The sequence below is a fragment of the Corythoichthys intestinalis genome, chromosome 10 (assembly GCF_030265065.1).
Source record: "Corythoichthys intestinalis isolate RoL2023-P3 chromosome 10, ASM3026506v1, whole genome shotgun sequence".
NCBI lineage: Eukaryota > Metazoa > Chordata > Actinopteri > Syngnathiformes > Syngnathidae > Corythoichthys > Corythoichthys intestinalis.
Window position 1 is genome coordinate 50,063,741 of NC_080404.1, and position 14,867 is coordinate 50,078,607.

General features: G+C 39.7%; 1 protein-coding gene across 2 annotated transcripts in view; it reads left to right on the top strand.

Moving 5' to 3' along the window:
- Positions 1-105: 105 nt before the first annotated feature.
- camkmt (calmodulin-lysine N-methyltransferase) overlaps positions 106-14,867 on the top strand; it is a 323,839-nt gene continuing 309,077 nt past the window's right edge. For both annotated transcript variants that reach the window (XM_057849062.1, XM_057849061.1), the window contains exons 1-3: positions 106-385; positions 7,400-7,569; positions 7,642-7,706. In XM_057849062.1, the coding sequence (XP_057705045.1) occupies positions 290-385; positions 7,400-7,569; positions 7,642-7,706 (331 nt within the window). In that variant the 5' untranslated portion in view covers positions 106-289. The remainder of the gene's footprint in view (positions 386-7,399; positions 7,570-7,641; positions 7,707-14,867) is intronic.

The window sequence follows — 14,867 nt, forward strand, 5'->3', positions numbered from 1 at the left end:
TGTATTATCAGACAAAACCAATCGATAACAGAGTTAACCACTAGCACAATTGCTCTTTAAAATCCAGCTTGGCTGTTCTGATTGCTACTAAAATGTCTTCGGCAGTTATAGTGTACGGAAGCAGCAGGAATCTTTTGAACAGGTGACTCGGTCTGTCACATTGACATCGGTATACTTTTTATGAACAACAGCAACAAAGAAAAAAAATTCTCCTCCCTTTTTGCTGCCTTTAACCGACGAGTCTTTTTATTCATTCGGCCACGCTCCAGTGACGTTTTTAGAGGAGAAAATGAACGAGGACGCATCTTGTGCTTCGAATACCCCAACATCTCACGATGGGGTCACTACAGACGTAGCCCGAGCCAGGTGGACCCTCCTCAGACAAGTAATATTAGCCTTCAAAAATGTAACAATGCTGTCAATGCCATAAACAAAATGCCATCAAGCGCCTACATGTGTTTTATGAAGATGAGTAAAACCTTATGTGATGGAGACAGAAAATATTGCATGATAACTTAACAACACTTTAATATCTATTTTTAAGTAGTTCTGCAACGATTGAACGATTAACTCTAGTAATTCGATTAGAAAAAAGCTTCGAATCAAATTTAGCTCCTTCGAGTATTCGTTTAATTAGAGTGGCGTAGTAATGGTTTGTTTTGAAAGTCTTTGCATTTATTATTGCTTTGGGCGGATACACTGTCCTCTAGTGGCAACAGTGAATATGGGATAACTCATTTAACCTGGCTTAATCCTGCTGCTCCCTGTTAAGACCAACATAAAGTAGGTTTTTGTTTGAGCTAATATATACGGTGCCCTCCATAATTATTGGCACACCTGGTTAAGATGTGTTTTTTAACTTCTAATATTTTTTTTAAAATTCAAATAATATGAACCCTTAATGAAAAAAAAAAGAAAAATCCAACCTTCAATACAAGTGCATTTATTCAGTGGGGAAAAAAATCCCACATAAAGAAATAATTATTTGACATCATATATTGTATGTGTGTCACAATTATTAGCACCCCTGGGGTTAATACTTTGTACAACTCCCTTTTGCCAACAAAACAAGGTCTGGGGACTGAGATGGCCATGGGAGGAGCTTAATTTTGTGTCTGGTGAACAATTTCTGTGTAGATTTGGCCATATGTTTAGGGTCATTGTCTTGCTGAAGGACCCAGTGACGACCCATCTTCAGAGGGCAACAGATTTTGATTTAAAATGTCCTGGTATTTCAAAGCATTCATGATGCCATGCACCCTAATAAGGTTCCCAGGGCCTTTGGAAGCGAAACAGGCCCACAGCATCACTGTTGAATTGTTGAGTTGAAGCCTGGGACCGTGTGCTTTGGTCAGATGAGACCAAGATTGAGCTTTTTGGCAACAAACACTCTAAGTGGGTCTGGCGTGCCACGAAAGATGCGCATGCTGAAAAGCACCTCATACCCACTGTGAAGTATGGGGGTTGGTCAGTGATGCTGCAGTGATGTCCTTGCTGTACGCGACAATGAGGACCCCAGCACGTCTACTGTCCATCATTTGATTAGACTCGTCAAGTGTCAATATACACGAAAGTATCCTTTCCATTTTATCCATATGTGACGACCATCAATCCTCCCGTTGCGTTTAATTGTCGTGGACAGCAAAGTGGCCGATGGCTAGAAATCCGAGCAGTTCTTGAACACGACATGAGCAATAACTCCAATGCCTTCCACCTACTCCTGCCTTCCTACCTCAACTCTGCCCGACGATGTCCGCGTGCTGTTAACAAGGCTGAGTGTCCTTCAAAATACTGCCAGGGGCCACCCTATTAATGTTATAAATTATTTGAAGAAAAAAAAAAAACGATTTTTGATAATTTCTCACTGCACACTTGAAGATCTCTCATGGCTGCATCCAGCACACCGGTTGAATATGACTAGTCTATATAATATTGATCTATTTTAAAATAGATGAATAAAATCAACACATACTTGTTGACTTACCATGTTTATTGTATATTTTTCTATCCATGAAAATTCACGGAGGTCGTGGGGGTGCTGGAGCCCATCCCAGCCAACAATGGGCAGGAGGCAGAGTACACCCTGAACTGGTTGCCAGCCAATCGCAGGGCACAGAGAGACAAACAACCATTCATGCACACACTCACATCTAGGGACAATTTGGAGTATTCAGTCAGCCTACCATGCAATTAGATCGAATTTGGCCCCCTCATATTGTAAATTTCAAATATAAACAATGTCAGTCTTTTTTGCTACGTTTGTTCCGGTTTGTGCCGCAAAAATTATTGTTTGCGCCAATATAATTTTTGAGATATGATTCTTTTATCGGTCAATCTGAGGTAGAGCCAAGCGGTATACCGAATATTTACCGTTACCGAAATTCTTCATGATGACGGATGTAATTTTGACCACGTCGGTAAATTTGGTAATTTAATAAACCAAGAAAATAAAGTCTTTCTATCCCGCTTTGACTCTGTGTTGTTCGGCTATGTTCCCTAAACCCTAAACCCTAACCGTTTAAGAAAGCAGTCAATGTGCTTACTGTTGAAATTTGCCTCCCCAGACAAGCCGCATGGAAACAGCGACAGCCAAACAAAGTGCCACTCTGCCGATGGTGCCTCCGCTTGCGCCAACCGGGAAGGCGGAATTTCGCGCGTTCATATCGGATGTTAACCCTTTGTACTGACTCCATGTTCCAAAAGTTTGAAAAAGACTCGCCGAAAGCAGGTTGACAATTTATTCGTCGACAATGGTCAAAAACAAGGCAAAAACAGACGACGGAGGGACAATTCAGGATCCAAAACAAGGCTACATGTTTCCGAGCAGCAAAATCTGTGTTATCTCAGTGTCCAGTGTTTTTAAGTCCGTGATGTAGTGGGTCGGCTGAAGGTGTGTCCGGGCGTTGCTTTGGGATCATCCCTCTCTGGCCGGTTTCGGGCTGTTTAGGTTCGTGCAGGGATGGGATGTGGTTGCCACAGCGACCGACGCTGGTCTTGACGTCCCAAGCGCCTGCTATCAACTTTGTTATCCGGGCTACTTGTTGTCGGACAAAGAGCGCTTTGTCCTTGCAGAACTGATTGGCAAGTTTTGGTGCGTCAGTCTTGCTCATGGCGCACACGTTGGGCTTCTATGATAAGATTGTGTTGTGTATTTATTCTGCTTCTTTTCATTAAACTGTGGTGTGCTATCTATTCTACACTAGGTGCGTCAGAGCAGTACAGTCCCACAGTAAATATGAGAAATGATACTATTCCCTGATTAATTGTATTCCGTGTGTTCGAGTAATGCAAACCGTTAGACGGTGCCTACGAAAAACGGTACCATTTTTCCATTTCCCCCTCAGGAGCCCCGATAAGGTGATTATCTTTACTGTGTCAAGGCCACTGAGTGAAGTCTGCCTAAACTATAGTTAAATGAATGTGTTAGACTAATGCAAACAATTATATGGTGTGTGAGAGAACGGTATATTTTCCCTTCATTACGTATGAAGTTACGTGGTTATCAGAAACAGAAGCCCGGTAGACTAACGCTAGCGGCTAACGCTACAAGCAAATGTATTGGAATCGGGCTTAAGGGAGCTTCGCCAAACTTTCACCCGACATTAAGTAGACTCTTGGCGGCCTCCAGACTGACTTTCACCCGCTTTCCTCCTTGGTTCTCACGATTTCAGAAGTGTGTGCTTTCAGTGCTTTCTATAGGTAGCTAGCCCAAAGGCTAACGCTAGCGGCTAGCAGTGGCTACAAATGAACGTGATGGAGTCGGATAGCGGCTCTAACCTTGTCGAAACGGCTGAACTTAATGAGTGGATTTTGCCCGGACTGCGTCTAGCAATTAGTATGTCGCGTTATTTTGTATATGTGTGTGTGTGTGTGTCTGTGTGATTTCTTTGATATCATTTATGATGGTAAAGCATTCAGCAGAAATTATAATCCAACAGTGACCGTTTTATGATCACAGCTATTTTTCTCTATGTGCTTGCTTTATTCTGTGTCATTTCTGTCATTTTTGTTACAATGACATGTTTGCACTGTCGTTGTATTGATTGTTATAATGTACATTGGTCAAGTCATACAAGCTGTTATAAATTAGAGCTGAAACGAATACTCGAGCAACTCGAGTTTAAAAACTGATCCGAGTAATTTTATTCATCTTGAGGAATCGTTTAATTTTGCCAGCTCTAAGCATCACGTTTTGCCTGGACTACTTTTAATGCGGGACAACGCGCTGACGTCACGTGCGTAGAGGAAGACGCAATAAAAAAAATACCTTACTACAGCCGCTAACAAACTGCGCTGACGTTGCTAAAAACTACGCCCGCATGTTGCTACGATGGTAGCAGCCTAGCAGGTAGAGTCTGATGCGTGTCATAGATATCACATGTACGTAGAACTAGATGCGAAAAGACCGACTCGGCGGCGTTAGTAAAACAGCCGCCATCTTAAAGCAGTACACTTCTCAGCGCTCATAAATAAGATTAACGTTATTTTCGCTCGCTCACGTAACGTTATCCCTGCGGAGTGCTAGGTTTCTATTCATTATGACCACTGTCGATGCGTGGCTAAATCTTACATACAGGCTTTTTTAAATCTGTGAAAACGCGCTGTAGAGTGATTAGGGTGTAAAATAAAAACATAATAATGCTAACTGTCAATTTTAGCTCAGTATTCATTGCTGGATAAAACACCAAGTAGCACTGGTGCCTAATGTGCTCCAATACAGCACAGCATTTATTTTGAACACTCCAAAAACTCAAAATCCCATCAGGACTTACAGTTTAGACTAACTTAAAACTTAACTAAAACTTATAGCTTGACACAAGTGGAAATTCAATTGAAACACGTAGGAAAAACACCTAACTTTTAAGTCGTGTGTTATCAAGCGTAATGACATTTTTAGGTAAGAAATATATATATATATTTTCTATAAGATCTAAAAGTTTTTGGAGTGAAAGCAGTGAATTAGTCTTTTTTTAAGTCACATTTGAGATGCAATTGTTGGCTGTTTTTAACAATGTACATCGAAAATAAAGACATTGATTGATTGAAAATGGTTCAGCATTACATGAAATGTCTTGTTTTCCCATCTATATGTATAATTGCGCTTTAACTAAAAAAAATGTTTTATCCGATTACTCGATTAATCGATAGAATTTTCAGTCGATTACTCGATTACTAAAATATTCGATAGCTGCAGCTAGGGATGGGAATTGATAGGATTTTTACGATTCCGATTCCATTATCGATATTGCTTAACGATTCGATTCTTTATCGATCCTAATTTGGGGAAAAAGAACAAACGTTTTGATTGGCATCGAGTTTGTTTAATCAGAACTCACAACCTTACAAACTCACAACAAAATCAAAAGAGGCCCAAAGCCTCAATGTTAACTGTGGCAATAAGTGGCAAATACACAAGAATGTGTAACATTTTACTGAAACATTTATCTAATAGAAATAAAAAATATGGGTATATATTGGCAGATAGGTTGTTGTTCTGCCTTTGGCAATATGTGTTAAAGCAGGGGTCCCCAAACTTTTTCCTGTGAGGGCCACATAACTTTTCCCTTCTCTGATGAGGGGCCGGGGTCAGTTTGTAACAGAAAAAGTGTGACGATTGCAGAAGTGCATAAATGTAAAAAATTATTGTTTTTCAGAAAGCCACAATCAAATAACCCTTTCTGGATTCTTCACGGAATGAAAGTAAACAAAATAAAAATAATTATAAAATAATAATAATTAATAATAAAAACACTATTAATTAAATAGATAATAACCAAATAACCCTCTCTGAATTCTTCAAGGAAAAAGGCCAGGAAATAAATAACACGATTGAGAAAAAAAAAAAATTAAAAATGGCCGGACCAAATGTGGAGGCGGGCCGTATTTGGGCCGCGGACCGCAGTTTGGGCACCCGAAGAAATGCCGCATCCAAGCGAGTGAGCGAGCGAAGTGAGAGAGGGAAACACTTCTACGAGCCTACGTTCTTTGTTAATGTTAATATCTACAGAGGCAACGCCTGTATGTATCATCTTTTGTGTTGTTGTTGTTGTGTTTCCACTCGCGATCGGACACTTAAATCCAGTTGTGTAGTGGTTTGAACGATGTGCTAATGCTAGCGAACGAATGCTAACCATACTGTTATTAGCAGCTAATCATCGCTGATTTACGTTGATGCAAACCTGTTTGTTATTGGGGACGAAATTGATTTGTTTCATTTCTATTCTTAGTTTCACTCTTCAAGTGATGGTTGAATAAAGTCAGCAAATTATACCAACGTCTTCTACATCGTCATTTGGGAGTTTAGCTAGCTGTATAGCCAGAACTGAGCTTTAGCCTCTCTGTGAGGACAGCGCAGTCGTATTCCCTCCCGATGCAGTTACCTCCACCTTGCAATGACTGCAAGTCGCTTTGTTGTAATTTTTCCTCGTGAAGTGAAGACACACTTTCGAGCGTTTGAACCTACGTGCTGTCATTGTTATGTTTATGGCTGCAATGCTCGTGCTTACCCGTCGTAACCTTTCATTTTCACACTCTTTCCTGGTGAAGTGTAGTCAAACTTTGGAGCGAGTGGTTCTTGGCGCCATGCTAGTTTGATGCGTCTGGACAACAAGACACGTCACGACGCAATACGCGTCTTTAGGAATCGTTAAAGGGATCGTTAAGGCTTTTTCATTGTGATGTCGAGGCCTCGAAACACTCGGAACCGGTTCCGAATTGGAATCGGATTTCGATTCCCATCCCTAGCTGCAGCCCTATTACAAATGTTCATACTTGAATTCTTATTGTTTACAAGAAAGTTTTGTATACTTAATGTTTAGAACGCATGTACAATTGTTAAATATGTTAAATTTAAAGCTGGTAAATAAATCAACGAGAAACAGTTAATTTGTATTTCATGCATTGATTCAGATTTTCAAATTATATAACAGTTTGCTTGGGCGAATTTCATCGTTATCGAGGTAAATTTGCTCAATTTACCGTGATACGTACTTAGGGCCATATCGCCCGGCCCTAATCTGAGGTCACCAGAACCCCCCCCCCCCCACATTATCCAATTAGCTTCAAACCGGTCGCAAACGTTTGTGCCGTAAACATTTTCGTTTGTGAAGTATGGATTTTGAGATATTAATGTTTCATTTTTTGTTTAATCATGTGACGTCACAGCCCCCCCACATTTCCCAATTCACTCCAAACTGGTCGAAAATGTTAGTGCTACATTTGTGCCGCACAAATTTTCGTTTGCATTACAAGACAAACATACACAGACAAATTCTTTCACTGAAATTCTACAATTGAATTTGATGGTTTTAACAACAAATTTTAATTTTTTAAAAATTTGATTTCAGCTCAGGCAAAATGCTTGTTTTCGAAAGGAATCCACTTTTTCCTTCCTTTTCAGGTTTTGCGTAAGAAGCAGTTGGACAACGCAGAGGTCAAACAGGCATCTGTCCGTAGGTTTGCCACCTTCGACCTCTTCGTTAGGACGAGGCCCGCGTCCCACGACACTTCGGAGGAGCAGTGGGTTGAGTACAGAAGTGCCTTCTTTCCTGAGCACAGTGCCTTCCTCAGGTATGCTCACTTGAGTGGATGTCAACGTACGGTGGAATTGAAATATGATCAGGCTTATGTTCAATGTCATAGGGACAACCTGGGTCCTCTCCGAGTTAATGAAGTGCTCAACAGCTTTGACAACACGGGCAATGTCTGTGAGTACTCTTTGACTTGCTTACTTTACTAACTGTCATGTGTTATTATACGCTATTATCCACCTGACACACTTTCCAAACCGCAATGTTGAGTGAGCCACATGCTGTGTTCAACTAAGCAAATGATTGACGCTTTGATGTTGTTTGGTATATCATGTGCTCCCCTTCAAATGCCCTTTTCACGGAAGTGGACAGGATTTTTTTTTTTTACTCAAGTGTATTGTTATGATGAGTGGATTCAAAGGAAAAAGTATAAGGACTCTTTTTGGGTGCAATAAATGCTTCTCTGCTGGAGTTTAATAGCTACCAGATACTTTTCGTGTCGACATAACTCTGCTGGAAATATTTTACTACAAATTAATTGTTCTCTCTTGCTGGATTTTGACCTGGCATTTTCTAATTTTGGGGTACACGCAACAGATTTTAACATTTTAAAATGAAGAGAAAATAAGTCATACTGTATTTATTAAAATTGTGATGCAAACCACAAAAAAGTGTATGTTGAAGTGTAGAGGTGCAACAATTAATCAATTAGCAAATTAATCGACAACTATTTTGACAACCAATTAGGCCTGCAGCTATCTATTATTTGAGTAGTCGATTATTCCATGAACTTGTTAGTTCGAAGAATCGGATAAGGAACATAACAAATTAAAATACCTGACCTGAGCCTCAAACGGTATAAAAAATAAATAAATAAATAAATGAGGATATATGTACAACAAAAGAACAATTGGCTAACTTATATAGCAAAAGTCCGCTATTTTAAATGCTATAAAATGCCAACTTTTTTTAAACAATGCTCTTAACAAATAGTTCAAACACATATTCCCACAAAAAATGGCTAAATATTCCTTTAAACTAAATTACAAATTCATTAAAAAAAACATTAGCTCAAACAAAAACTTAGCTTATGTTGGTCTTAACAGGGAGCAGCAGGATTATGCTACGTGAAATGAGTTATGTCATATTCACTGTTGCCACTAGAGGGCAGTGTATCTGCCCAAATCAATAAAACTAAAGGCTAACACTTTAAAAACAAACCATGCCACTTTAATTAAACGAATACTCGAGGCAGCAAAATTTAATTCGAATACTTTTTTTCTGATCGAATACTCCAGTTAATCGATTAATCGTTGCAGCACTACAACCAATTAATCTTTTAGGACTTTGTTCACATTAAACTTGTCTAAATTCTTGAAATTATAACATTTATATAACTTTTTAGTTGGAAACATTATCAGATTTCTTCATTATATTTTTGTTAGGTCAAAGTATTACATGAAAAAAAATCATTGGAAAACAACAATTCGTAGGGTCTACATCGTCGCTACGGTGTCACTGCAATGCAGAAGCATAACTCAGGCTTAAGGGTTTCGGCAAAGGCAAAGAAACGCAGAGCCCTATTTTCCTACGCTGATTAAACTTAGGCAAAGTGGTGTTTTAGACCAGGTTTTAGACTGGTTGGCTCCCAGTTTACAGGCTTAATCCATTTCTTTTAACTGCTAGTCCTTGATCTAACGGGAGTAGAAACTGGTTTGGCTCAATTAAAGGTTGACTCGCACTTGGTATGAAGGAAAATAACAGACCAATGGGCAGCATGGTCGCAAATTTGGACTTGTTTATAAAACATGCTGTTAAAATGAGAAGAATTTTGAATGGGAATTCGCTAGGTTACTAGCTTGCTAGCTTAGATATATCGGTTTTGAATTTGAAAAAAAAAAAAAAGGTAATACTTTATAATAACGATTCGTTTTACTAGTTAATAGATCATAAGTAAACTGTTGATAAGTGATTTATTGTTGATTTGTGAAGTATTTGTTAACAGTTTGTTAAGCATTTACAGGGTGTTCTTAACCTGAAACACAGTTTGTGTAGAAATGTTTCAAGTTTTTGTCTGTAACGTTTGGCATTTCTATCTTTTCAGGTTAAGAAAAGCTGTTCACTTCAAAAGAAAAGGCATTTTGATAAGGCATTTTGCAGGCAGCGCTCATGTTGCACATTTATGAAAATCTGCCATAGAACCAACAAATATTGGTACTTTTCTTTGTATATTTAACCAATAAAACGTATGACCTTCAACATAAAGTGTATATAGTTTTATTAAGATCCATCAACTAGCATGGGCATTTAGAACGGGGTCAACCATATTGGAACACCCTTTAAATGCTTAACAAACTGTTAGCAAATACTTCACAAATCAACAATAAATCATTTATTAACAGTTTACTAATGATCTATTAACTACGGATAGTTATTATAAATTGTTACCAAAAAAAGCTTCATTATCTAATCGTGAAGGGTTCGGTGAATCCACATGTGAAACTTGTGTGGTTCGGTACCTTTAGCAAGGTTAAGAACCACTGATCTAAAGTATCGATACTCGGATCTTGACATAATGATCGCGATATATCGCCAAACGATATTTTGTCCCACCTCTAGTAACATTTGTGAAAGAATATTTTATTCATGCTTATAAAAACACAAACATTAACTGCTGTGAAACTATATGTGCTTTTATGCTTTCGTGTGAGACTCTATCTATGTTCATGTGCTCCATGTATTCCTTTGAACATTTTACAATGGGTAACTGTGGACTGCCTTACCCAATTTGACTCCACCTTGTACCAGCCACAGCTAGTTTCCAAGGTCCTAACTCAGGATGTTTTTCTGTGGAAAATCACCAGAGTTTCCCTGTAATAAGGTTAACTTTCGTTTTCGTAGACGGTATCGTTTCATAGTAAGCAACGCCCTTTTTTCAGTATATAGAGGCTTGACTTGTATTATCTCCTTGTACTTCTGCGTAATCACATCACTTGACTGGATCACACCATTTGTATCCTTGATATATATGGTGGAAAACACAGACAAGACTGAAAAAGCAGTTTCTGCTCTTGCACTCCTCTTTTAAAAAAAACTGATGTATTTTAAGCTAAAACAACTGTTGTGTTTGATAGAACAATATGTCTATATGCTGCCATAGCAGATTCATGGCACATTAAGCCCCCAGACTATTTTTAATTTGTCCGTTTTATCCTGAAAACCCCCATTTACAGACGTCGCGCAACCGCTTTTGTTTTGACCCAGCCATAAAACAAAGGTAATTAATTTACTGTTCAAAATGTATGTCGTTTTTAGCTTAGAATCATTCATTGATGTCTCATATTTCGTTTATAAAAAAAAAATAGAATAAAAAAAAAGACTTTAAAAAACTATTCACTCACATATTTTAAACATTTAAACAAATTATGTCACAATGAAAAAAATTGCGTCCGTAAAAAAGTCACGGATATCTACCTCATACCTATCGCTTAATTATATATTTTTTTGTTACTGTTATTTTCTCCGATATGTTAGATGATAAATAATTGATCCAAACAAAAAAAGTTTAGAAAAACATTTAAAAGGGTAAATATATGAAAAAGAAAATCTCGACCACTCCTTGATGTCTGCGATTTCTGCATCGCGGCCTTTGTTATATTACCATGTTTCACCCATCAAATCCCCCAAAAATCCAGCTGTGGCCATTCACAGCTGTGTCTTGACACTCAGTGATACATGCTACATGGAGTTTTTGGATTGAAACAAAGTAGGTACGCGATAATATCTCGTTAAAGTCGTGGCATCTGTAATTCTGTTCTCGCGTGCTCTCACCTCCAGATAGGGTTTTGCTGTTTAAAAAATATTTAAAAAAAAAAAAAAAAGCCCTCCTGCTCAAAATTTTCTTCCCCCAGAAAATTGAGATTTTAAGCTTTCCAATGATGTATCACACATGCATATCGGACAATTTTGAAAGTTGGCTAAATTGGGGGTCTCAGAGCGGAACTTCAAGTCACCTGAGTGTTTTCCGCCATATCTTGTTTATAAAGTCTTCGAAGCAGGCAATCCTTGGCTGGGTCTGATTCTTTTCTCTCATTTGAGCTATTGATTGATACTTGTCTTGGGGTTCAAAAATGAACTTCCCTGACAACGTGTTGTGAACTTTTGTTCAAAAAAAAAAAAAATAAAAAAAATAAAAATAAAAACTTTTTTCAAGTATCTGATCGTGACTCTGTATAGGCAAATTCTCAAAATCAGGTGACCCGGTCTCAGACTCGGGTGTGTTGGAATTTAGTGCCCCCCGGCCAAAGCTGCACGGGAACGGCGGCAGCCGAACGGAACTGGTGCTCCGCTGTTTACCGCCCCCGCGAGCCAAACCGGGAGGAAACAAAACTCCGCGCGTTCTCTTCTTATTTTAACCCTTTTTACTGACTTCATGTTTCAAAAGTTTGAAGAGGACTCACCAAAAACACGTTGACAATTTATTCGTCGACAATGGTCAAAAACAAGGCAAAAACAGACGACGGAGGGAACAATGCTGAATCCAAAGCAAGGCTACATAAAAATTTTTTTCCGAGCAGTAAATCTGTCTTATCTCAGTGTCCAGTGTTTTTTAAGTCCGTGGTGTAGTGGGCCGGCCGAAGGTGTGTTCGGGCGTTGCTTTGGGATCATCCCTTTCTGGCCGGTTTTGGGCTGTTTAGGTTCATGCGTGGATGGGATGTGGTTGCCACAGCGACCGATGCTGGTCTTGACGTCACAAGCGCCTGCTATCAACTTTGTTATCCAGGCTGGCACTACTTGTTTTAGGACAAAGCGCGCTAGTCTTTGTCCTTGTTCGTTTGTCGGGAGAACTGATTGCCAGAGTTGGTGCGTCAATCTTGCTCGTGGCGCACACGTTGGGCTTCTGTGATAAGATGGCGTCGTGTATCTATTCTGATTCTTTAAACTATGGTGTGCTATTTATTTTACATTAGGTGTGTTAGAGTAGTGCAGTCCTACAGTGATTATGAGAAATGATACTATTCCCTGATTGATTATATTACGTGTGTGCGAGTAATGCAAACAGTTAGATGGTGCCTACGAGAAACGGTACCATTTTTCCATTTCTCCTTCAGGAGCCCCAATAAGGTGATTCACTTTACTGTGTCAAGGCCACTGAGTGAAGTCTGCTTAAACTATAGTTAAATAAATGTGTTAGACTAATGCAAACAATTATATGGTGCGTTCGAGAATGGTACCTATTCCCTTCAGGTGCAAAAATGTGCGATCGGGACATCCCTAGTCAAAAGTGCTTGTCAAAAAATCCTGATTAGTTTGTCAGTTAACTTTGGTACTGATCCATTTGAAGTTGTAAACTTTACCGACTTCCATTCACGTTAAAGTGCAATTTTGCTTGACAGGCTCCCCACACTTGCGGTCCATTCATGAAATGCCTCCTTCTGTGCCTAGCCATGCTTAAAAGCCATGCCATGTCAAAGATTATGTAGGTTAGCGTTAACCAGCCAGATGGCACCACAGGAGTCTGGGTCAAGGGTGAATGCTGTGGCCAGAGGCGATTTCCCCCACGAAAACAACACCAGGTTTACACAAAAGTAGTCACTTTTATGCATAAACTCTGCCAAGAAGACAATACCGTCAAATAGAAATACCATTGTCATCATGCTTTGTAGGAGTTGAGGGGACTTCTTACTGTACCACCCCACTTGTAGTATTCCCCTGTGTTTCTACTTCCTCTCAGCTGGTGTTGTGCTTGGACAGATGGGCAAGTGAGTTCCTCACTCGACTGGTGGATTAGCACAGCCGGAGATGAGAGCATCTATTGAACAAGGGAGAAGAAGGCTAGGACGGTGGGGGGTGTGGGTGGACATGCCAGAGGTGATTCGCCTTTCTTTCCCTCTGCATGGACGCATCACTATAGCGAGGTCATTTACAGATCCGTTTAGAATTTGGTTGAGAGCACATCTACAGTAAATTACTCCAAATGTGAGTGAATGTATGTCAATTAGGAATCCTGAAATAGCCCATGCTTAAAACTAGTGGCGATCCATCATGATAATTGGCAACCAATTGGTGAAATGTTCAGTGGTGGAATGTAACGTTACTGTACTTAAAGCAACATTAGGTAGCTTTTCAACCTTTATTAAATATTTTTTATAACATTTGTGATGATATGTCGACTGACAACTAGTTGAATGACAACTCTTTTACAGTGCTCTCCATAATTATTGGATTTATAATAATTATGTGTTCTTTAGCTTCTAATACATATATATTTTCTCTAAATAATATGGGACCGTAATGGAAAAAACAAGAAAAATCCAACCTTCAATACAAGTCCATTTGTTCAGTGGGGAAAAATCCCACATAAAGAAATAATTATTTGACATCAAATAATGTGTGTCACAATTATTAGCACCCCTGGTGTTAATACTTTGTACAAACCCCTTTTGCCAACAAAACAGCACCTAATCTTCTCCTATAATGTTTCACAAGATGGGAAAAGACAGAAAGAGGGATCTTCAGCCATTCCTCTTTGCAGAATCTCTCTAAATCATCCAGAGACCTGGGTCCTCTCCTCTGTACTCTCCTCTTCAGCTCACCCCACAGGTTTTCAATGGGGTTGAGGTCTGGGGACTGAGATGGCCATGGGAGGAGTTTGATTTTGTGTCTGGTGAACCATTTCTGTGTAGATTTGGCCATATGTTTAGGGTCATTGTCTTGCTGAAAGACCCAGTGAAGACCCACATTCAGCTTTCGGGCAGAGGGCAACAGATTTTGATTTAAAATGTCCTGGTATTTCAAAGCATTCATGATGCCATGCACCCTAACAAGGTTCCCAGGGCCTTTGGAAGCGAAACCGCCCCACAGCGTCACTGACCCACCCCCATACTTCACAGTGGGTGTGAGGTGCTTTTCAGCATGCGCATCTTTCGTGGCGCGCCAGACCCACTTAGAGTGTTTGTTGCCAAAAAGCTCACAGTGTTTCCCACCAATGAACGAGACTGTGGCGGGTTTGAGCCCGCCACAGTCTCGTTTGCCCCCCCCCCCCCCCCCCCCCCCAAGGCCGGGAAAAAAAAAACAACTAATCAGATGCGTCAGTCAGCCGATTACACAGCTGTAGCCCACTCCACTCTACTACCCGCGCGAGCGAGAGCAGCATTTTAGAGTAGTATTTTATTTATTTATTTATTTAAGAGACGCAAGGGGAACGAGTAGGAAGAATGGGAGAACGAGCGAGATAGCGAGAGATAGCGGTCGCATGTCTTAGCAGCCCGCTGTTATTTTGTTATTGTTTTTCTTTATTATTGTTACCACAATCAAGTGGGTAAGCAAATACAGACT